Here is a 25,398-nt window from a genome sequence, read left to right on the forward strand (position 1 = left end):
ATTCAGTTAACAATTTTCTATATATTTAATGTCAATAAAAAAGGGTGTTATAAAGAGAATGTACTGTGTATTTGCCAGTAGATTCTGAAAGATCCATTAATGTCGGCGTGAAAGACATGTTTGGTGCCCTCCTCTGGCCAAATCAGTCACCAGACACTGTTTCAATACAGTATAAGACATAAATAAAATACAAAAATAAAAATTTCAATGGCGACAAACACAACAATATTCTGATTTCATGGCTAAGAAAAGCTCTTCTGACATACTGTATTATTGCAGCTGACTAAGGAAAAGTAGGACAGACAATGTAATCACCATTTTACTGCCAATGATTGCGCAAAGTTGGTATCAATTTCACTGTGTAATGAGATGCCTCCCCTGTACAAAGACAACAAACAAACATAGATTTTTTAATCATAGCATCTGAAAAATATTCACAACAATGCCGTATGTAGAGGATAATGTTTATTAGCTGCAGTGGACATTGAAATGCATCTTTACAGGGAGGCAAATATAATGTAAAACTATATTTACAGACCGAAAATACATACATATTTTTTTTTTTTTTTTTTTTTTTTACTTCTAATGACTTTGTTGTTAATAATGTTGATTTTAACAGTAAAAAACATACAGTAGAGGTTGCACTGTAGCACACTAATAAACCACAATTATAAGATAAAAATTGTACTTACATCACCAAATGGAATGTTTATACTTTTGTTGTGCAAAGAGACATTCCTGCATCTACATGTTGACATTCTGAGAAAATGCTTTCATTGGAACACCTCTGTATGCAACGTATGTACAAGTCACTCTTGCTCAAATATGAAATGACATTTTTCAGAGTCATGTCCGACTGTCAGCCACTTCACCAGTTCACTGCATATGCTAAGATGAACAAGACATAAATGCAGGCTCATTCACCGTACATGTAATGAATTATGGGTAATCTTGAATGAATACCCCCCCCTTAAAGCTACAAAGAAACAACCACTTCATTCCTAGCGGCAGAGCTCTCCCTTCCCTTCGTCATCCAACAGCTCTTTAAGTTTTCATCATAGGTGTCCTGATGTTGCATAGCACGGTGCATGGCGATTACAGTTGTCTGGCCGATGGGGTTTCTTTGAGGAGAAGTGGTCCATGTTAGAGACAGTCTCTCTCTTGTTCTCCATCTTCTCTCGTAGTCAGTTAGCCAGAGACCAAGGCCCAATTACGTCCCCTCTGCCTTCTCCTCGCCCTCTGTAGGACTCTTCGGTGGGCTTCCAGAGGACGAGCCCTCTCCTCCTTCTCCTCCATCTGAGAAGCACACAGAACAGCAGTCATTATTTTAGTCAGAAACAAACAATTGAAAATGCCTCAAGGCCCATGTAGTTGAAAATGTCTGCATTCCAATTAGAATCCAAGCTGTGTACGCTCCCCTCTTTCGTGTTACTTTGTAAGATATGGATGATGTGTTGCATTCACAAGATAAAAGGAATATGAGATTACCAACCTCAGCACATAACGTATAGCTGGCTGACACCTTGAATATCAACAGAGACTAATCATAGCATAGACCCTCAACTCGACCACTTTGTTCATATCCAGCATTTTAATAGTGTTTTGAACACTGACAAAGTGGAATACGCCACATAGAGACGAGAATCTTCTGAGGAAATGGGCTGATACCGACTGCTTCTTGCCAGACACTTACAGTATTTTATTCTACCGATCAAACACTACTCTGCTTTGATCCTTATAGGGCAAGGCCTAGGGGATTTATACTGCAAATTGCAGGCAACTATGTTATATCTGGTTCATGCCCTCTATAACATGAGGACCTATGGACCCCGACATTGCACTGCAGCCACTAAGTGAAAAGGAGCAGTGCTGAGTAATAAAGTTATACATCTACAGAGGCCTCCAACTAACAATTACTTCCCCACCCCTATGAACCAATGCACTGATTGGCTTCCCCTCACTGATAGATAGCCCTTTCCAAATGACCCTCACAGCCATTGAGCTATTACTAAAAAGAGAGAGATGGCTGTTCCCTTCCTTAGTTTCCATTTAAACAGTTAAAGCTGTGGTACATGTTCCATACTGTTAACTTCCAGATGCCCTTTCCACTAAACCCTGCTTGATTAATGGAAAGCTGGCTGTCCAGACAGACACTTGCTAATGGTGATGGTTAGTCGGCTGGCAGGGCCTAACAAAATCACTCAACCATCTATTAATGACAGAGTGCTTTGTTCTCTGATTGGGTGATGCTCTGCCATGCTTTTCCCTTATACTTAGGTTTGGATTGTATCATTTATGGAAAAGTGCAATACTACATCTAAAATAATCTAAATGTTGAGATGAAATCACCTTCAATTGTGCAATTCATCCTAATCATGAACAGAGTGAAAGCATGCAGGCCTATGTAAATGATTGTAAATATTGCTGAAAGTATGCAGTCAAGTACTGTATGTAATTAAAAATACATTTCACTACCCACCTACAACAGAAAGCTCTGCTAGTTTGTCTGACAGGTCAGCAGGCCCCGCCTCAACGATATCAGGTACAGCGTTCCTCCGGCCAGTCCTCCCCGTGGCTGCAAAGTCAGTGACAACAGGCTCCACATCAGTCATCGCTGGGCCCTGTCCTCATAGCGTAGTCTGGAGGGAAAGTAACATAACACCATCGTGTAATTTATGTCTAAACATATTGTAACTGGTTGATAACACTGCGTTATAAATCATTACACAAGCTCTCAGTCACGCATCACAGTACAACAGAATATCTGCAGTGCATATTACAGAGGTAATCCCTCACAGGAAGTTGGTGGCACCTTAATTGGGGAGGACGGACTCGTGGTAACGTCTGGAGCGGAATAGGTGGAATGGTATCAAATACATCAAACACATGGTTTCCACGTGTTTGATGCCGTTCCATTGACTCTGTTCCAGCCATTATTATGAGTCGTCCTCCCCTCAGCAGCCTCCACTGTAATCAATGTATTGGGCACGCTGCACTTGTAATAATAAGCAGTAAACAGGCCTAATATTTTTTGAAAAAAATGATGTTCAGAATGAATCAGTCTATATTTCTTTGTCTGGTAAAGTGTCATGCTTTTAACTCCAACTATCTGGTAAGGTATTGTACAGTATAGTAAAGCTCTACAGACAGAACCCTGATATGAGCAATATTACAGATCGTAGTGCTTTCACTAAGAGCACTGCTTCAATACCCTGCCCTAATGCCATTTGGTCCTTAAGCTGTAGTCTAAATATCCAGGACCTTTGTTAACTTGGCCTAAAGGCTATTGATTGGTATTACTACAGGGACCTATAAATCTGATCAATATTGTGATCAATACTCAACTATGTGTTATGTAACCTTTCCTGCAGCTCCATTTCCCCTTTGAATAAACAACCCTGCATTTTACATGATGAGACCAAACGTAGTAAAGACTAAATACCATGCAATGCAGTGTACAACTTGACCAGCAGAGGGCGCATTTCACATCAGTACAGTATTGTAGGTCTAATAATAATCTACTGTCCATGTTAAACAGGGAGTAACCCATTCCCTCTTGTTTTGTTTTGTTAACGCTAAGTTAACATACTCAGAGATTGGATTACAGTTTCTCCTGGACTGTTCACTATCTTATATTTTTAACACCAGCGATAACATTTAGACAGCCTATACATTTCCAAAGGGAATACGTCCTACCTCCAAGAACACAGCACACACACAGATAGTGCCTAAAAACCCCATCTAGCCATCCTTCAACAGATGGTGCATCGCCTCCAGTGGGTGTAGATCAAGGCCGTAGGTGATAAGCACCCACTGGATGTCACAAGATTTAGAATTTAATCAAAACCCCCTAAGTCAACACAGGCCATTCTTGGATTAGCTTTGTCGCTATTTTAAATAGGGCTCCAGCTTAACACCTGGGGCACCGGTGAGGCAGGTCAGACGGAAGCAGGGAGACGTTAGTCAGAATCAGGGCCAAGCAGGGAGACGTTAGTCAGAATCAGGGCCAAGCAGGGAGACGATAGTCAGAATCAGGGCCAAGCAGGGAGACGATAGTCAGAATCAGGGCCAAGCAGGGAGACGATAGTCAGAATCAGGGCCACGCAGGGAGACGTTAGTCAGAATCAGGGCCAAGCAGGGAGACGTTAGTCAGAATCAGGGCCACACAGGGAGACGTTAGTCAGAATCAGGGCCACGCAGGGAGACGTTAGTCAGAATCAGGGCCAAGCAGGGAGACGTTAGTCAGAATCAGGGTCAAGCAGGGAGACAATAGTCAGAATCAGGGCCAAGCAGGGAGACGTTAGTCAGAATCAGGGCCACGCAGGGAGACGTTAGTCAGAATCAGGGCCACGCAGGGAGACGTTAGTCAGAATCAGGGCCAAGCAGGGAGACGTTAGTCAGAATCAGGGCCAAGCAGGGAGACGTTAGTCAGAATCAGGGCCAAGCAGGGAGACGTTAGTCAGAATCAGTGCCAAGCAGGGAGACGATAGTCAGAATCAGGGCCAAGCAGGGAGATGATAGTCAGAATCAGGGCCAAGCAGGGAGACGATAGTCAGAATCAGGGCCAAGCAGGGAGACGTTAGTCAGAATCAGGGCCAAGCAGGGAGACGATAGTCAGAATCAGGGCCACGCAGGGAGACGTTAGTCAGAATCAGGGCCAAGCAGGGAGACGTTAGTCAGAATCAGGGCCACGCAGGGAGACGTTAGTCAGAATCAGGGCCAAGCAGGGAGACGTTAGTCAGAATCAGTGCCAAGCAGGGAGACGATAGTCAGAATCAGGGCCAAGCAGGGAGATGATAGTCAGAATCAGGGCCAAGCAGGGAGACGATAGTCAGAATCAGGGCCAAGCAGGGAGACGTTAGTCAGAATCAGGGCCAAGCAGGGAGACGATAGTCAGAATCAGGGCCACGCAGGGAGACGTTAGTCAGAATCAGGGCCAAGCAGGGAGACGTTAGTCAGAATCAGGGCCACGCAGGGAGACGTTAGTCAGAATCAGGGCCAAGCAGGGAGACGTTAGTCAGAATCAGGGCCAAGCAGGGAGACAATAGTCAGAATCAGGGCCACGCAGGGAGACGTTAGTCAGAATCAGGGCCACGCAGGGAGACGTTAGTCAGAATCAGGGCCAAGCAGGGAGACGTTAGTCAGAATCAGGGCCAAGCAGGGAGATGTTAGTCAGAATCAGGGCCAAGCAGGGAGACGTTAGTCAGAATCAGGGCCACGCAGGGAGAGGATAGTCAGAATCAGGGCCCAGCAGGGAGACGTTAGTCAGAATCAGGGCCATGCAGGGAGACGTTAATCAGAATCAGGGCCCAGCAGGGAGACGTTAGTCAGAATCAGGGCCACGCAGGGAGACGTTAATCAGAATCAGGGCCACACAGGGAGACGTTAGTCAGAATCAGGGCCAAGCAGGGAGACGATAGTCAGAATCAGGGCCAAGCAGGGAGACGATAGTCAGAATCAGGGCCAAGCAGGGAGACGATAGTCAGAATCAGGGCCACGCAGGGAGACGTTAGTCAGAATCAGGGCCAAGCAGGGAGACGTTAGTCAGAATCAGGGCCACACAGGGAGACGTTAGTCAGAATCAGGGCCACGCAGGGAGACGTTAGTCAGAATCAGGGCCAAGCAGGGAGACGTTAGTCAGAATCAGGGCCAAGCAGGGAGACAATAGTCAGAATCAGGGCCACGCAGGGAGACGTTAATCAGAATAAGGGCCACGCAGGGAGACGTTAGTCAGAATCAGGGCCACGCAGGGAGAGGTTAGTCAGAATCAGGGCCACGCAGGCAGACGTTAATCAGAGTCAGGGCTAATCAGGGAGACGTTAGTCAGAGTCAGGGCCAAGCAGGGCCATTTGGTGAGTAACTAATGGTGTTATGCAGTGGTGTAAAGTACTTAAGTACAATCACTTTAACATACTACTTTAGTAATTTTTTGGTGTACTGTCCTTTACCATTTATATTTTTGACAACTTTTACTTCACTACATTCCTAAAGAAAATATTGTTACATTTTGGATGCTTAGCAGGACAGGAAAATTATCCAATTCACAGACTTATCAAGAGAACATCCCTGGTCATCCCTAATGCCTTTGATCTGGCGGACTCACTAAACATAAATGCTTTGTTTATAAATTATGTCTGAATGTTAGGATGTGACCCTGGCTATGCGTAAATAAATAGAAAAACAAGAAGACTGTGCCATCTGATTTGCTTAATATATATATATAAGGATTTTTAAATGATTTATACTTTTACTTTTGATACTAAAGTATATTTAAAACCAAATACTTTTACTCAAGTAGTATTTTACTGGGTGACTTTTCTATTAAGGTGTTTTTACTTTTACTTAAGTATGACAATTGCGTACTTTTTTCACCACCAGTGTTATGTATGGCCAGCTTCATCTGTGGCCAGCTTTAGAAGACAGAATGCTGATTAAGCAGCATGGCCCATATAATGGCCCTGTGTGCGCTGAGAGTGAGACCCTCGGAGGAGTGATCCTGCATGTTTATAGGCCCACTGCTAAACACATGCATCCATAACTGTCTGAGACTACAGAGAGACTGCTGTATTTGGACTTGGGTTCCATCCAATAGAGGGCTCTGGGTAGCAGTGGAACCAACAGTGCCCTCGCAGAGTGGGAGCAGCAGGAACTGGTGTTGGCATTCTCCTCAGTGCAGCCATTCAATCATCTACGTCCAATGGAATAAAAGGAGCTGGCTGCGTTGCCAGTAGGCCCCTGTGCCAAGCAACCAACGAGAGCCCAGTGCCAGAAGACAGGAGGGAGGCAGCAGCTTGTGTGTGTTTGACTGAGAACATCACTGCCCACTGCTGTTAGAAACACAAGCTTGTCTCAGTATGGTTGAGCTCACTCACACACTGCAGAAAGGAGGGCGTAGTAAAGCATCATATGCATATGTGGGTTGAAAGGTGTAGGTGTGTTAAGGCCTATTGTTGTCAGAATCAGAAAGGATAGAATCTGACTATAGGTTAGACCACTAAAGACTGACTATAAGAGCCTTGCCAATCAGCAAACATGTTTCCCTTGAAAGGCCTCCCGGGAGGTGGCGCAGTGGTCTAAGGCACTGCATCGCAGTGCTAGCTGTGCCAGTAGAGATTCTGGGTTTGAGTCCAGGCTTTGTCGCAGCCGGATGTGACCGGCAGGCACACAATTGGCCCAGCGTCGTCCAGGTTAGGGGAGGGTTTGGCCGGCAGGGATGTCCTTGTCCCATTGCGCACTAGTGACTTCTGTGGCAGCCGGGTGCCGTACACGGTTGCCAGGTGCACAGTGTTTCCTCTGACACATTGGTGCGGCTGGCTTCCGGGTTAAGTGGGCATTGTGTCTAGAAGCTGTGCGGCTTGGTTGGGTTGTGTTTCGGAGGATGCATGGCTCTCCACCTTCGTCTCTCCTGAGTCTGTACGGGAGTTGCAGTGATGAGACAAGACTGTAACTACCAATTGGGGAGAAAATGGGGTAAAAAAATAAATAACTTTCCCTTGAAAGTATGCAAGGAAGTCAAATATCTTGAAGTCAGCACTTGAGTAACACTAGCCTGGTGGAACCAGCCTGATTGCTGCATTCACCATTCTGATTCACAACTGAAATAGAATGATGAACACAGTGATCAGACTGGTTCCACCAGGCTACTTCAACACATGCATTATCTAATAACAAACCCCTCTAAAACAAAGACTGTTAATCCAGTCTTAATCCTTAACAGTATTGGAGTAGCACAACATCTTATCTCCTTCTAATTCTTTACAACTTTCCACGTACAGTATGACAACAAGAAGTTGTTAATGGAGAGAAATCTCCTCATTCCTGAATGCGTTTTCTTTCATGTCTATTTATGGTAATGCTCAATGACTACCCAGCTAGGACATTTGGTTCCTTGGAAGTTGTGGGAATGTACATTTTGGTTTCCCATTGGTTCTGGGAACGAAGCCATAGGATTCCTGACTGGAATGTTTTTTAAACGTTCTGAAAACGGAAGTGAACATTTCGTCTGTTCTGGGAATGTTCATTTTTAGGTTGCAGGGAGGTTCTGAGAATGTTTTACTATGGTTCCCTGAAAGTTCCTGGGAGGTTTTATTAATGTTCTGAGAACGGAAATTATAGGTTATCTGTTCTGCAATTAAGTTGGGGATGGGATTGAAGGGACAAATATAGGAAAAATATACTAACTGAGCACAGCACAGATGACTGACATCTCTCCATCAGATGAAGATTGACAATCTTGACAAAAACGTGAAATCCAGTTAACAATTCCTAAAATGCAAACATAAATGTGGAATATCTCCAAAACATTTGCAATTATTATAGTCAACAACAGAGGAGGTGTCTTGCATTTCAGGCACGTCAAAGCTAAATATACAAGGTAACACTACTTGTGAAGTACACAAATAAGTCCATAAATATGCAAAAATAGGTTTAAATGGCTGAGCTAGGAATGGACCCTGGGAGATGAGGGATTCATGCTAAAACTCCAATTATGTTCGAACTTATCAAAAGATGAAATCAGTTGTAACGGACTTAATATACTTCACACTAATTTGAAAAACAAGCCTTAAAATACTCAGCCCATCTTATTGACTTAATAAGCCATCCCTTTAAAACATAGGATTGGTTATAGGGACAACAGGACTATACAGATACTTATATATGCAGCAAGCACTCATGCATACGATGAAAAATGTATGATGTGTGACCACTCCACGTTACATTTTATGAAGCATGAAAAGAAACACACGTGTAAAAAACTGTGGGAATATAACGATCAAGTAAAAAACTTATTGGGCATATAACCCTCAGGTCGTTTGGGTTCTATTTACGTTCCAACAAACAAGATAAGCAAAACATGTTTGAGTTCAGTGAATCATCGCTGCTCTACAGAGTGGGGATAAGATGTGCAAAACCACTGTGCCGCAATGCTATTCCATTCACATGGCACTTCCCAGGAGACACTGTACAGACTAAAACTAACTCTGCACAAAGTCGTAAACACACTTAACTAGGCTCTGCTGCTCTACTACTGAGAATGTTTCACTGCAGAACTCTTTATGGAAAATACCTGGATGAGCCTACAACTTGTCTTTCTGAAATTTGAATGGAAATCTGTCCTTACTTGTAAATGGAAGCTTCTTATGTCATGTGGTCTGTCCTCCCAACCTGTCAAAGCGTCGTTATTTTAGTGGCTTGAATTGTCTCACTAACTAATGGCTGAACTGTAAACCTTCTCCCTCTGTTCACCAGTGCTGGTTGGACCAATGTGGAGTGATGACCTAGAGCAGCTTGGACGGCCATTGGAGGTTCCTATTCCTGTGTCAGAACAGCAAACAACACGTGGAGCCCCAGCTAATTTACTTAGTGACAATGGCTTGAAAGAGAACCATTACTCTGGGCGAGGCTGACCTTCAAGCTCAGACGGCCACCACCACTCATCACTAGCGTTGCACACCCTGCCAGCCACAAGGTTTCTTGATCCTCCTCATATTAAATGGAGAATATAGCACACTTTCAATAGCCCCACTGCCTCTTAATCTACATGGAAATAAGCTTTCAATTGAGGTAAGAGGATTAATAGGTGAGGGAAAGTGGAGCAGTTACAACAGCTCAGATGTGACACAGGGTGCAGAGTCAACATGTCAATTAGCTCATAAGGGAATGAAAATAACTTCAGTGCACTTTTCTATTTCAACCAACTGTTTCTAGAGCCTTCTCTAGTATTTCATCTCTAGGTGATAAATACCATTCAACCAGCTGTCATAAAGGCCATTGATGTGAAAAGGTTATCCGACAGTAGCAGTATGTCCGATTGCCAGGAGGCTTACATGGACAGATATAAGTGATCCTCTGTAGCTCAGTTAGTAGAGTAAGGTGCTTGCAATAGTAGGATATTGAGTTCAATTCCCAGGACCACCCATACTTAAAGTGTATGCACACGACTGACAAAGTTGCTTTGGATAAAAGCATCTGCTAAATGGCATAAATATATATATATTATAGGTGGATGAACTGCATGCAGAGAGAAAAACACCTGAGGCTCAACCTGTCCCTGGGTCCCCCTCTTCTTTCCACTCCACTGAGAGAAGAGCGAGCTCCCGACGTCTGATAATGAGCCGTGTTCAGTGGGAAACTTAAGGGAATTAAGTCACATGGCAGCACTGTGAATAAACAGCTGGCTGTTCATTATTGAGGTGGGTCAGGGACTCTCATTACTGTAGCCCCAAACAAACAAAAGAGTCCTGCTCACAGCGCATAGTGAACAGCCTGCCTCTCCACTCCCACTGTTTACTCCCGCTGTTACCCGGTCATATAGCAGCGCAAAGCATAACATGACATCATTGATCTGGCACCATTGTTTAATTGTCCACTGAGGTATTATTGAAAACAATGATTTTCCACAGATGGCAGATACTCTACAAGGAAGAGAAATGTGACAGTGTCCTATTTATATCTGAGAGACGTCCATCCAAAAGTGTTGTATCCTGCCCCTATGGGCTCTTTACCCAACCCAGTGGTAGCTGTGTTGATCCCGCTGTGAGTGACAGCGTGGAAGGCCGGCCCGTCCTCGGTCTGTCCCTCTCAGCAGGCTCACAGGCTTTTCCCAGCAGCCCTCTGTCCAAAAGGGCAGCATGTGACCGAGCGAGCAGTCAGATAACACGGCGAACACAGAGAGACCCCAGCAAGGCAACGGGAATGACTGCCAAACATAACCTAGAAATACTGTGACAACATTTGATTAAGGCACAGCAGATCAGAATTAAAAAACAAACGAGCACGTAACAACCATTAGGCTAAGGAAGAAAATGAGTAATCTCTTTGAATGTTGTAGGAGCCAAATGCTTGTTGATGTAACTGATAAGAAACCACATTACATTGCGAAAACATGCAATTAAATTAATCACAGGCATCACGGCTACAGTACAGTATGTCTCTGCACAATGTTTTTTCAGCGTTACTATAAAGCCTTGACAGCAGATGCCCATGTGATCATATTACACTGCTCATTGGACCTCTTCTACCCAGAAATATATCCTAGTTGGGGAGACCACAATATTTCCTCTCAACTACTATTTGTCATTTTGCTATGGAAAGATGTAATTTGAAACAAAGCCTACAGAAGTTGCCTCCATGTTTTGCAGCATAGAGAGGGTAATTAAGTAAACGTCTCCCATAGCAGCTGGGAAGAGAAGAGGGCCCTCCACCTCCATATAGGGCTATATTTGGACAGGCGATCTCCTGATGCCTGGGATTTAGAGGACACAGCTCCCAGGGCTGCACATTCTCTGTCACTCATATGTAAGAGCACCAAACTGACAAGTGACTTTAGTGCACTGAAAAGCTTATATTTTTCAAATCACTGAGTAGGGCTCCTCCAGGGTATTTCCAATCGAGAGATTCATAAGCCTGATTGAGCATCTCTTCAGTTCATACCATCTGCAAATTCCTGTTGCCATTTCTCATAAATATTCTACATTAGTGTAGCTAGTGTCACATCTGGTCAGACAGTCATTCTTAAAGCCACTGATGAGCTCATAAAACGTCTTTATAAACACCCCCAGTGCTCAAAGAATACATATTACAAGAAATGGAGAGAGAGAGAAAAAAACGAAACATACTTTGCAGGCGAGTTGAAGATGCTGTGCAGGTAAGCCGGATGAGAGGTTTTAATCTTTCCCTATTTATAGCCAAGTGAGTTGGCCTGAGCAGCAGCAGCGAGGAGAGATGGAGATGAGGCAGAGCAGAGGCAATGTGATTCATCTTCTACTGACCACTGTAGAGGCGGGACCATGGTCGTTCTCCCATTCCAGACGGAGGGAGAGAGGCTGTCCCTGGAGGATGCCTGTCCTGCTGGCCACCTGCCTCCTCAAACAAACATGAAACATTCTCCCGATAGGCTTCATATGGGCTGTTTCCCAAATGGCACCCTATCCACTGTATAGTGCACTATGTTTGACTAGGGCGCATAGGTCAGCGTAATAGGTTTTGGGTTGGCATTTGGGACACAAATATGATCAAACCCCTCCAAGATTTACTAAAATCCTTTGAACTGGATAGTCAATTAGATATCTTACATGCTTTGAAGTGAAGAAAGCCAGTACCTGATCTTGAAATAAGCCACAACAGAGCTTTGGACAACAGCTGCCCGTGGCTGAGCTGGCAATTTACAGAACACAACACATTGAGGTCTTATTGAAGTTGAGCATTTGAAGAACAAAATGCATTTTTCACTTCATATTTCTGTAAAAGTCCTAGCTAAGTCATAATATCTAAGAAAATCACCCAGATGCCTAAAATAGCCCCACAAAAAAATATAATACCCAAACAAACATTTCTATCACACCAGTGTGTTGAACTGATCAAGGCTATATTGAAGCAATAAGGCCAGAGGGGGTGTGGTATATGGCTAATATACTGTACCACGGCTCGACGCAACACCGTGGGATAGGTACGATGCAATGCCGTGGTATATTGGCCATATACCACAAACCCCGAGGTGCCTTATTGCTATTATAAACTGGTTACCGACGTAATTAGAACAGTGAACAATACATCTTGTGTCATATCTGTGGTATACCACGGCTTTCAGCCAATCAGCATTCAGAGATCAAACGACCCCATTTATAATCACAATTAATGCATATCTTAGATGCTGGTTTCAAAGCTTGATGCTGTGACCCGTCGTGTTGCCAAGGGCATCTTTGAGACTCACTGTCAAGTCATGGCCCTCTCCCCCAGGAAGCAGCCTGTGACTTTGAAAAGGCTTCCTCCCTCTGCACTTTGTTGAAAAATCACCTTGAGAAGATTTATGAGGAGTTTAATGTCGGGGAGAGCAAGAGTCAGGGAGCGGAAATGCTGAAAGCCGATTCATTACACACACCTGCCAGAAGAGGTATGCACCCCAACACTGTAACTCTTCTCTCTGGTAGGTCTGATGGCCTCACCATTATGTGCCCGAGTGACAGTGACCCTATCAAATAAAAACAGCTCTCTCTGCTCACCCAAGATGAATACAATTGCATAATTAATGATATAAGCAGATTTGAATAAAATATTCATATTTTGTACCGTGTTTATGCACACACATGCACTGGCATTCTCTACAAATAGATATTTATGGTGACTCATCTATTTGGCTACATGTGAAATGACACATTTTCAATAGGCCCAAAGACCCTCCTTTATAATCAGTCAATCAATGCATTCATAAAGTATTTACACCCCTTTACTTATTTTCACATTTCTTGTGTTACAGCCTAAAGGTAAAATGTATTAAATTGCAATTATTTTGTCACTGGCCTACACACAATACCCCATGATATCAAAGTGGAATAATGTTTTTAGACATTTTTACAAATGTATTAAAAATGAAAAGCTGAAATGTCTTGAGTCAATAAGTATTCAACCCCTTTAGGCAAGCCTAAATAAGTTCAGGAGTAAAGTCACAATCACATAATAAGTTTCATGGACTCACCCTGTGTGCAATAATAGGGTTTAACATGATTTTTTTATGACTGTTTCATCTCTGTACCCCACACATACAATTATCTGCAAGGTCCCTCAGTCAAGCAGTGAATTTTAAACACAGATTCAACCACAAAGACCAGAGAGGTTTTCCAATGCCTCGCAAAGAAGAGAACCAATTGGTAGATTGATCAAAATTAAATAAAAAGCAGACATTGAATATCCCTTTGAGCATGGTGAAGTTATTAATTACACTTTGGATGGTGTATCAATACACCCAGTCACTACAAAGATACAGGCGTCCTTCCTAACTCAGTTGCCGGAGAGGAAGGAGACCACTCAAGGATTTCACCACGAGGACAATAATGACTTTAAAACAGTTACAGAGTTTAAAAGCTGTGATAGGAGAAAACTGAGGACAGATCAACAACATTGTATTTACTCCACAACACTCACCTAATTGACCTAAGCAAAAAGAAGGAATCCTAACAGAATAAAAAAATATTCCAAAACATGCATCCTGTTTGTAACAAAGCACTAAAGTAATACTGAAATACATTTGGCAAAGGAATTACCTTTTTGTCCTGACTACAAAGTGTTATGTTTGTGGCAAATCTAATACAACACATTACTAATACAACACATTACTTGTAATCATTTAGGACTGGAGAGTTTTTCAGGATTAAAAATAAAACTTAATGGACAGGCAAAATCCTAGAGGAAAACCTTGTTCAATCTGCATTCCACCAGACACTGGGAGATGAATTCACCTTTCAGCAGGACAATAACCTAAAACACAAGGCCAAATCTATACTGGTGTTGCTAAGAAAGACAGTGAATGTTCCGCCGAGTTACAGTTTTGACTTAAATCGGCTTGAAATCCTATGGCAAGACCTGAAAATGGTTGTCTAGCAATGACCAACAACCAATCTGACAGAGCTTGAAGAATTTTGAAAAGAATAATGGGAAAATGTTGCACAATCCTGGTGTGGAAAGCTCTTAGAGACTTAACCAGAAAGACTCACAACTGTAATCGCTGCCAATTGTGATTCTAACACGTATTAATTCAGGGGGTTGAATACATATATTAGTGTTTTATTTTTCATCTACTTTGACATTCAAGTATTGTGTGTAGATTGCTGACAAAAAATTACAATTAAATCAATTTTAATACCACTTTGTAACAACAAAATGTGGGAAAAAGTCAAGGGGTGTGAATACTTTCCGAAGGCAGTGTATCTGTACAATTTCCACAGCAATTTTGCTTAAAACAATCCAGATTAATAAGGTTTATTACACATGAAAGGAAAAACAACCATCCAAGTGTAACGGCTGTCTTCTGTAGAAATGGACCAAGGCGCAGCAGGTATGTGAATACTCATTTTTAATTAAAATAAAGGAGTAAAGCATCCACTTAACAATTCAAACAAAGTAACAACAGCTACAGTTCTGCAGGCTAGAAACACAGTGCAAAAAACAACCACCCACAACCCCAAAGAAAAACACACACACCTATATAGGACTTCCAATCAAAGGCAACTATACACACCTGCCTTCAATTGGAAGTCCCAATCATCCACCCAACATTTAACCAATACAAACATGCCACGTCCTGACCCCAAAACTAAAACACTAGCTCCATCTGCTGGTCAGGACGTGACAGTACCCCCCCCCTCAAGGTGCAGACCCCGGAATGCACCTACCAACAAAAAAACAACAACACAAAACCCATAAACAATAACCCTAAAACAATAAGGGAGGGAAGGGAGGGTGGCTGCCGTCACCGACGGCACTGTGCTACACCCTCCCTCCCCAACCCACCTATCCTGGAGGTGGCTCAGGTGCAGGGCGTGGACCTTGCTCCACCGTCGGCGTAGCCCACTTCGGTGGCGTTGCTAACTGCGCCGGGCAGATGGGCCACTTGGGCTGACCCTGGCAGACGGACCACTCGTGCTGGGCCGGAGGACAGGAGGACCCCTCGGGCTGGACCGGGGGACAGGAGGGCCCCTCGGGCTGGGCCGGGGGACAGGAGGGCCACTCGGGCTGGGCCGGGGGACAGGAGGGCCACTCGGGCTGGGCCGGGGGACAGGAGGGCCACTCGGGCTGGGCCGGGGGACAGGAGGGCCACTCGGGCTGGGCCGGGGGACAGGAGGGCCACTCGGGCTGGGCCGGGGGACAGGAGGGCCACTCGGGCTGGGCCGGGGGACAGGAGGGCCACTCGGGCTGGACCGGAGGGCAGGAGGGCCACTCGGGCTGGGCCGGAGGGCAGGAGGGCCACTCGGGCTGGGCCGGAGGGCAGGAGGGCCCCTCGGGCTGGGCCGGAGGGCAGGAGGGCCCCTCGGGCTGGGCCGGAGAGCAGGAGGGCCCCTCGGGCTGGGCCGGAGAGCAGGAGGGCCCCTCGGGCTGGGCCGGAGAGCAGGAGGGCCCCTCGGGCTGGGCCGGAGGGCAGGAGGGCCCCTCGGGCTGGGCCGGAGGGCAGGAGGGTCCCTCGGGCTGGGCCGGAGGACAGGAGGGCCACTCGGGCTGGGCCGGAGGACAGGAGGGCCACTCGGGCTGGGCCGGAGGACAGGAGGGCCACTCGGGCTGGGCCGGAGGACAGGAGGGCCACTCTGGCCGATCCTGACAGGCAGGGCACCCTGGCAGATCCGGGCAGGCGGGCACCTCTGGCAGAACCGGGCAGTCTGGCCACCCTGGCAGTTCAGGGCAGTCTGGCCACCCTGGCAGTTCAGGGCAGTCTGGCCACCCTGGCAGTTCAGGGCAGTCTGGCCACCCTGGCAGTTCAGGGCAGTCTGGCCACCCTGGCAGTTCAGGGCAGTCTGGCCACCCTGGCAGTTCAGGGCAGTCTGGCCACCCTGGCAGTTCAGGGCAGTCTGGCCACCCTGGCAGTTCAGGGCAGTCTGGCCACCCTGGCAGTTCAGGGCAGTCTGGCCACTCCGGCAGTTCAGGGCAGTCTGGCCACTCCGGCAGTTCAGGGCAGTCTGGCCACTCCTGCAGTTCAGGGCAGTCTGGCCACTCCGGCAGTTCAGGGCAGTCTGGCCTCTCTGGCGACTGTTGACTGGCGGGCAGCTCTGACGACTGTTGACTGGCGGGCAGCTCTGACGACTGTTGACTGGCGGGCAGCTCTGACGACTGTTGACTGGCGGGCAGCTCTGACGACTGTTGACTGGCGGGCAGCTCTGGTGATGGTTGACTGGCGGGCAGCACTGACGACTGTTGACTGGCGGGCAGCTCTGGTGACTGTTGACTGGCGAGGCTGGGTTGACACACTAGACTCCTGATGCGTGGGGCTGGTATAGGACGTGCCAGCCTGGAGACACGCACCTCCATGCTAGTGCGTCTGGCGGGAAACACCGGACCGAAAGGGCGCACTGGCGGTCTTGAGTGCAGGGTTGGCATCACCCCTTCCGGCTCGATGCTCCCCTTGCCCTGGCACCTGCGGGGCGCTGGTACTGGGCGAACTGGGCTGTGCGTCCGTATAGGCGAGATGGTGCGCACCTCAGCGTAACATGGCGCCCTCCACCTCGTACGCACCTCCCTGTAGTCACGGGTAGCTGGCTTACGGCTCTTCCCTGGCCTGGCCAAACTACCCGTGTGCCCCCCCCCAAAAAAAAATCTTGGGGCTGCCTCTTGGGTTTCCTAGCCAACCGTGTTCCAGCGTAACGTTCCCGATGGTTCCTCTGTCCAGCTGCCTCCACTCTCCTGAGTGCCTCCACCTGTTCCCATGGGAGGCGATCCCTTCCGGCCAGGATCTCTTCCCAGGTGTAGGCTCCCTTGCCGTCCAGGACGTCCTCCCATGTCCATGGTTCCCTTTTTCTCTCCTGTGGCTTCCTCCTCTTCTGCTGCTTGGTCCTTTGGTGGGTGGTTCTGTAACGGCTGTCTTCTGTAGAAATGGACCAAGGCGCAGCAGGTATGTGAATACTCATTTTTAATTAAAATAAAGGAGTAAAGCATCCACTTAACAATTCAAACAAAGTAACAACAGCTACAGTTCTGCAGGCTAGAAACGCAGTGCAAAAAACAACCACCCACAACCCCAAAGAAAAACACACACACCTATATAGGACTTCCAATCAAAGGCAACTATACACACCTGCCTTCAATTGGAAGTCCCAATCATCCACCCAACATTTAACCAATACAAACATGCCACGTCCTGACCCCAAAACTAAAACACTAGCTCCATCTGCTGGTCAGGACGTGACACCAAGACTCTCAAATTGGATAACATGGTGGCTCTTGGGCAATTCAAAAGGCTGACTGAGGACCTTTTACCTGAATAATGTGTTTTTCTATGATTGTGTTTTGCTTTTATAGTATTGATATGAATATTGATATGTACTGTTGTATATACAGTGCTAATCTGTAAAATAAACCTTGGTCTCAGCATAACTCCCTGTCAAAATTGTTGCGGATAGTTCACCCAAATTACACATTGGTTTCCTTACCCTGTAAGCAGTCTATGGACAAGGTATGAAAGCAATCCATTCTTTGGTTTAGATTCCCTGGCACGGTTTCCACATGCTAACATTTTAGCATTTTTGGCACAAATCCCATTCAAGTCATGGGACTGATATTAGCATTTTCGCACATCATGTCCAAATAATTCGAAAGTATCTCAAATGGATTGTGAAGCTCAACAAAGTCACATAGCTGCATTGAACGTGATGCGCGAAAAATGCTAATATCAGTCCCATCTCTTGAATGGGATTTTGTGCTACAAATGCTGAAATGTTAGCATGTGGAAAAAGTTCCAGGGAAACTAAACCAAAGCATGGATTGCTGTCATAACTTGTCCATAGACTGCTTACAGGGTAAGGAAACGAATATGTAATTTATTTACAAACTATTGCTTGTAAATCAAATAAATAAAAACTTAAATTATCATTGGCTTTAATAAATAATTAATTTCCTCACATTCGAGAGGATTCCTGCCGGAGGTTAATAACAGATTTTGTGAATGAAACCCTTGTCTTTATATCAGCTCATATATCATGTGTCACAGACTTCATGAGCAGACAGGTGGTTTGTCTAGCAGTAAATGAGAGTACCATTTCATCAAATCACATAGGCCAGTCTACAATAAACAACCGGCTTGTTGATGTCACGGTTGTCGTAGGATGAAGCGGACCAAAGTGCAGCGTGATTATCGTTCCACATATTTTACTGAACTGTGAAACTATGCAATACATACAAAATAAACTGAATAAACAAAAAACAACAAACCGTGACAAAGCGTTAACGTACACGTACTCAAAAACAATCTCCCACAAACCCAGGTGGGAAAAACACCTACTTAAGTATGATCTCCAATTAGAGACAACGATTACCAGCTGCCTCTAATTGGAGATCATCCCAAACAAAAACCCAACATAGAAATACAAAACTAGAACATCACAACATAGAAAATCTAAACTAGAAAACCCCCCCCCGTCACGCCCTGACCTACTCTACCATAGAAAATAACAGCTTTCTATGGTCAGGACGTGACAGTTGAAGACTTTACCAGGCAGTTGTGCGGTCTGCTGGGGCCAAACAATCACAGCTAGGTGGTCTATTTCATATTTGTTATTCCTCGTACAGTGTCTCATTCAACCGCAGCTTCATCAACAGAGTGCAACACAGGATATAAAGCAGGGCGACGAGTACAGCCTAGATTGCTTATGGTTTATCTTTAGCCTCTGTGATGACTCGGCTCAAATCCAGTGATTTAAGATTACACAATCCTGGTTGTTTTATTGCCCCAAGTCTCTAGACTTTACACAAGGCTGGATAAAGACAAGGATTAGGCCTCAGAGCTGTGTGACTGTGGGGCTCTTCATCTACTGTGTGCACTCTGTGAATTATAACGTGTATGGTTATAATTTATACAGATGTACACTGCCGGTCAAAAGTTTTAGAACACTTATTCATTCAAGGGTTTTTCTTTATTTTTACTATTTTCTACATTGTAGAATAATAGTGAATACATCAAAACTATGAAATAACACATATGGAATCATGTAGAAACCAAAACAGTGTTAAAAAAATCTAAATATATTTTTTATTTGACACAATTTTCCTTGATGACAGCTTTGCACACTCTTGGCATTCTCTCAACCAGCATTATGAGGTAATCACCTGAAATGCATTTCAATTAACAGGTGTGCCTACTTAACAGTTAATTTGTGGAATTTCTTACCTTCTTAATGTGTTTGAGTCAATCAGTTGTGTTGTGACAAGGTAGATAGCCCTATATGGTGAAATACCGCCCATATTATGGCAAGAACAGCTCAAATAAGCAAAAAGAAACAACAGTCCATCATTACTTTAAGACATGAAGGTCAGTCAATACAGAAAATGTCAAGAACTTTGAAAGTTTCTTCAAGTGCAGCCGCAAAAACCATCAAGCGCTATGATGAAACTGGCTCTCATGAGGACCGCCACAGGAATGGAAGACCGAGAGTTACCTCTGCAGCAGAGGATAAGTTCATTTCATTAGAGTTACCAGCCTCAGAAACTGCAGCCCAAATAACTTCACAGAGTTCAAGTAACAGACACATCTCAACATCAACTCTTCAGAGGAGACTGTGTGAATCAGGCCTTCATGGTAGAAGTGCTGCAAAGAAACCACTACTAAAGAACACCAATAATAAGAAGAGACTTGCTTGGGCCTAGAAACACGATCAATGGACATCAGACCGGTGGAAATCTGTTCTTGGTCTGATGAGTCCAATTTTGAGATTATTGGTGAACGGATGATCTCCGCATGTGTGGTTCTCACCGTAAAGCATGGAGGAGGAGCTGTTATTGTGTGGGGGTGCTTTGCTGGTGACATAGTCCATGATTTATTTATAATTCAAGACACACTTAACCAGCATGGCTACCACAGCATTCTGCAGCGATACGCCATCCAATCTGGTTTGAGCTTAGTGGGACTATCATTTGTTTTTCAACAACCAAATTGAGATGGTTTGGGATGAGTCGGACCGCAGAGTGAAGGGAAAGTAGCCAACAAGTGCTCAGCATATGTGGGAACTCCTTCAAGACTGCTGAAAAAGCAGGCTACTACATGATTCCATATGTTATTTCATAGTTTTGATGTCTTCGCTCTTAATGTAAAAAAATGTTTTACAAATAAAGAAAACCCCTTGAATGGGTAGGTGTTCTAAACTTTTGACCGGTAGTGTACAATGTGATTTATTTGTGTTTTAAAGAAAATCTATGTCTGTGGTATGAATTGCCATCTGTGGCTCTGGGAACAAGGAACCCAACCTGTGTTGTGGTCTTAAAATGACTTCTGCTGGTACGCACCAGTGCACTGTGTAGACTAGAATAACATAATTGCACATGCTCCCAGTGAGAGCTAAGTACTCTCATGGGGTTGCTGCATGTGTGTCATGTAAGACTGGCACTGCAACATATAGTAAGCTCCACTGTCTACTTTTCAGTTTACAAACTGGCAGCTGGTGACTCAAAGGGACCAAGACAGAGAAGGATGGACAAAGACAAACCAAGACGGTAGGAACCTCGGAGGAATACCACTGTTCACCGTGGGTCAATGGGCCAATCAGCACATTTGGATCGAAATCCAGTGTGGCAACAACAGGGAAGTGGAGATTTAATCCCCAAATTGTTTATTTACTCCAAAAACATGATGAACTTAACACTCTACTACAGTACACAACATAAGAATAATGTGGGATTTCATTGCTGTTCTGCCACTAAACCAATGGCTCCTTTCATTACCAAAATGCCAGAGGTTTAAAGGGCTAAAAAGGACCAAATGTGATCCAGCAGTATGGATAAAACATTAGCAATACATCCAAAAACAGTTTCCTTGTATTCAATATTTCACAGAAAGGACGTGTGTGTGTGCAGCAGCCTCTGGAAGCTGTTCTGACTCTGGCAGAGCAGTCCAGAATGACAACGTTAGACTCCCACAATAGGCCAGATTTGTGATCATTTTATTGACTCAATAGTAAGAGGAGCAAGAGCATGCTTGGCTAAGTGCTAAAACTGATGCGATTTCACAAGAGCCAATAGAGAGAAATATTAACGGCGTCTTTTTGTAGGCACTAACTCTGCCATGGTTCGTTGGACAAAGCCTATGGGAAAGTTCATTTCGTTTTTGTAGGGTTTTTTGATAAACACAGAAAATAGCGTATGTGGTAAACACAGGTTTAGGAGATGTATACGTTTTGTTCTATGAGATAATCTTCATCAGCTAAAGTCACGTTCTGTGCATTTTGAAGCATTTATGTCATAAAAAAAGCACATAAAGGCTTCATAATTCGTAAAGGTCATGTTAACTGACTGATATTACAATCATAGAACAAAATGTATAAGATCTTCTAAAGCTGTGTTAACCTTATTTTCTACCTTTATCCCACAACCATATTCTTTCCTCATTCATTTTCTCCATAGGAATGGCTGAACGAACCAGAGGTAACTCTATTCTGTTTTTCAGGCCTACAAGCTGTCGAGCTCTATTAATTACCGTAGGGCAGACTAAGCTGAGAGGGAGCCAGGCAGAAGAGAGGAATGATGGGAAAGAGGAGCCCTCCTGGGGCATTGCTAGTGAAATACCAGCACAGAAACTGTCAAAGGCATTCACAGATGCCTTGATGACACTCATTGAAGAAAAAAAAAACTTCAAACAGCATGAGCCACAACAAAACCGCTTTCCTGTAGCAGGCAGACTGTAGTTAAAGATGGCCAAATTGAAATGCCACCTACTGTCAGCGTTTACCTGACTAAGCCCTAATCCTTTCAGACGCCATCTTTAAAAGACTGTTGGTCTCTGGGGATTTAAGGTAGCGGTGTCTTCGATCAAACTCCTGATGAGTCTCTGATCAGGTTACAGCTTACCCTCTTTGTTTGATAGAAAAAAAACACTGTTTCTCTCTGCATTTGTTTTATCAGACATTCCTGAGAAAAACTTTTGATGTGTAGACACGACACAATGTGATAACAGGGAAATAAGTGGTACCAAACTGCCCTTTTCATTCCCATCATGTGTGCAATTACACACACTATTAGGCAGACCACATTACTAATTCTCTGTCATCAACTCAGCCAATTAACAGGATTATACAAATGTGAGGCACCTAAGCTCATTACCTGAATACATGTTTTTAAAGTACAGTCACAACTGACCGATTTGGAATGATTTACTGTGACATAAGATCCTTAGTGACAGGCAGATGATGGTCACTGGTCCACATGAATGATGAATAGTTATATTTGCATATCTAACACCGGACAGCCTCCAGATAGCAGGAATATAAGCCTATAGGCAGCTACCAGCTCGGGCATACAAACCCCACCTCTAAGGTGAAATGGGTAACAGCGTTCTTCACATTTCTCTTTACCTTTCCAGAGAGTAATAATAATGGTATAGCGTTGCGAGGTGAAGGAGCGCTGAGTCTATTTGACAAAGTGCTGACCAGAGGAAGCAGAGGGGGGGTGTAATGCTATGTCCCCATGCAACTTCACCAGTCACTCTGGATATGCGTTAACAACATCTCACTTCTACTTTTAGTATCCTCTCCTCTAGAAAATACAGCAGTCCGTTGACAACAACAGCCTGGTCCAAGCTGAGTGGTACTGTTTGGATGGTAAACTGACACCTACACTACAGTAATTCTAAACTTATACAATGATTATGGTGGAGAAGGTCAGACAGATTGTGCGACGAGGTCTGGAAATGACATGTTACACAGGATTCTAAAGACTAGAGCAGGCAGTCAACAGATTTATGATTAGAATGTGTCTGCAATCTCTTCCCTCTCCATGTCATAATCAACACATTTCCCCAGGCTGGCTCATTATTCTGCCAGTCATGTAGTCTCTCAGGGCAGGTGTTGACTGGTGGATGTGTAGAAAGGAGTGAAAGGAATAGCATGGTGCTTTCCCACTACTCAGCAGGAGTTAGGGAGTCAGACTCTGGAATGGAATGCATGCTGTAATCAGGAATAAGCCCAGTGCTTGGAGATCACCATAAATACAACATCCTACTGCAAGATGCACATAGAGCAAACACTGTTTCAAACCATAGGTTTGAGTTTTCATCGTAAAGGTTTTAGCTGAGTGTCACCTTCCTCAAACACCTTATGCAAAAGATGAGAGCCATATAAATGTGACCATGCTTTATTTGATCAGTGGGAATAATATAATATATAATATAAAATAAATGAGGAAACACTGATTGATAGAATCAGTATTGTTCCTCGTGATTGCACTGCAGTCAGGTAAGCTAATTGAAACATTTATGGCATTAAATCAAATCAGCTAGGTATTCAGACAGAGGGACAAACAATTGAATTAGAGATAGGTGAGCTTTGTTTCAAGTATTGAATAGCCTTCAAAGGCTAATGTCATTTGGAATGAGAGGAGGATTTGTCCTTAAAATACAACGACCTTATGAACAATTAATAATAACCCTGATTATCAATCAATCCAAGTAGCATGATATTCGTTGATATTCTTCTGCATGACAAACAACATGATTGTTCAATAACAATGGAATGTATGTAGCCTGTAACGGATAGATCGATTAACAAAAAGGTTGCTCAATCATCTGCACATTGTAGCCTATGACATTGCATATACGACATTGTCGTGTGTGGAATTTACATGACTGATATTCTCTGGCTGCAGATTTCTACCACAAGCAATGACAACAATAACCAGCTGAATTAAGAACCGTATAACTTGCGCATAAATTAGGCTTCAGCAGCTTGTAGGTTACTTGTCGGCATTGGGCAACAACCTGACGACGAGTAACCTTCCAAAACACGAAATATTGTGACACTTACTTACCCAATGTGTAGAACAAATGGTTGTTACAATAATGTGCTTTAAATGCGCTCCCCCGAAATATATATTTCACCATCGACAACCCATGGATAGGACGCGTTGCGCACAGTCCATCCTCATCGTGATTTCCTCTACTCTCTTTATTCTAGTGAAAGGAACTATATCCCCTCCACGGTGACATCACACAGACATACTTCGCACGGGAACGCGCAGAGGCCAGTGCGGATTTAACTTGAGCACATTTGTTTCGTCCTCTATCACAGTATCTTTGAAGTCTATTATAATGTAATTATGACCCTATATCACCAGTTTGATGGACATTCAGATTGACATATGCTCTGATAAGGAACTGATAAAGTAGTATTGGCATTGCATCAGTTTGAATTTACCTGTCAGGCAATGAGAAACAAAGACTTTGGCCTACTATGTCATTGTAGCAATTCCAGTCATTGCATATTTCTGATGGAGAAAGATAGCTTACCAAATTAATGCTTGAATTCCTTACTTGTCTAGTGGTTCATTTATTTGTAAAATAAATATGCATCACTGAACACTAGGTGAAGTGTAAGCCTCCACATTATTGCTCTGTTTCCAGAAAAAAAATTAGCAATGAGGTTTCCTGTAAATTGTGAAATGTAACATTAAATTCCAGAGCAGACAGACAGCCACAGAGAAAATTAGTTTTCCAAGATATAATTGTGCGTATATGCATGGAAGGACAGGGAGCACACTTTTTCCAGCTGGAGAAAACACAGACTAACTGAACTGGGACAAAGCCAAATGCAGCACCGTTGTGTGTAATGAACTATATGTATCAGATGCAATTCCATTTCAAGAGTTTCAAATTGTTGGGGTCTCTTGCGATGTTGAGATTTGTTGTAGTTCTTTATGAATTGCATTCATTTCCCCCAGACCTTCCTGTTCTATTAAATCACCAGGGATAGGCTATAGTAAGTAGCTTGGAGAGGTAAAACAAACGGAATATGATATAAGTACGCATACTGCGTATCTGCAAATGTGATTTCACTTATCACTGCATTCAAACATCAGTATCATATACTGAGAATGTATGAAGACCCTTTGGAGAATTAGGCTGCTTCCAATCAATGCAATTTGTTTTATGGACTGTCTGAACAA

General features: G+C 44.1%; 1 protein-coding gene across 3 annotated transcripts; it reads right to left on the reverse strand.

Moving 5' to 3' along the window:
* Nucleotides 1–452: 452 nt before the first annotated feature.
* On the reverse strand, nt 453–24,429 carry pkib (protein kinase (cAMP-dependent, catalytic) inhibitor beta). 3 transcript variants are annotated; one of them, XM_014205116.3, is made up of 3 exons: nt 24,265–24,429; nt 2,480–2,639; nt 453–1,296 (listed from the first exon to the last, which is right to left on the reverse strand). In XM_014205116.3, exons 2-3 carry the CDS (start codon nt 2,610–2,612, stop codon nt 1,211–1,213), a joined length of 219 nt encoding a protein of 72 aa, XP_014060591.1. In that variant the 5' UTR covers nt 2,613–2,639; nt 24,265–24,429; the 3' UTR covers nt 453–1,210. The 3 variants fall into 3 exon arrangements, with proteins under 3 accessions (XP_014060591.1, XP_014060593.1, XP_014060592.1); XM_014205118.3 differs by lacking the exon at nt 24,265–24,429 and adding an exon at nt 11,619–11,775; XM_014205117.3 differs by lacking the exon at nt 24,265–24,429 and adding an exon at nt 9,122–9,818.
* Nucleotides 24,430–25,398: the final 969 nt, after the last annotated feature.

This window comes from Salmo salar, chromosome 06 (assembly GCF_965601325.2).
Source record: "Salmo salar chromosome 06, fSalSal1, whole genome shotgun sequence".
In the NCBI taxonomy this organism is placed as follows: Eukaryota; Metazoa; Chordata; class Actinopteri; order Salmoniformes; family Salmonidae; genus Salmo; species Salmo salar.

Bases quoted from the DNA above. Each gene is read 5' to 3' on its own strand.
- pkib (XM_014205116.3), bottom strand. From the start codon at position 2,612: ATGACTGATGTGGAGCCTGTTGTCACTGACTTTGCAGCCACGGGGAGG. The intron at 1,297-2,479 runs GTGGGTAGTGAA...TGTGCTTCTCAG, and splicing joins AGCAGAGCTTTCTGTTGTAG to ATGGAGGAGAAGGAGGAGAG.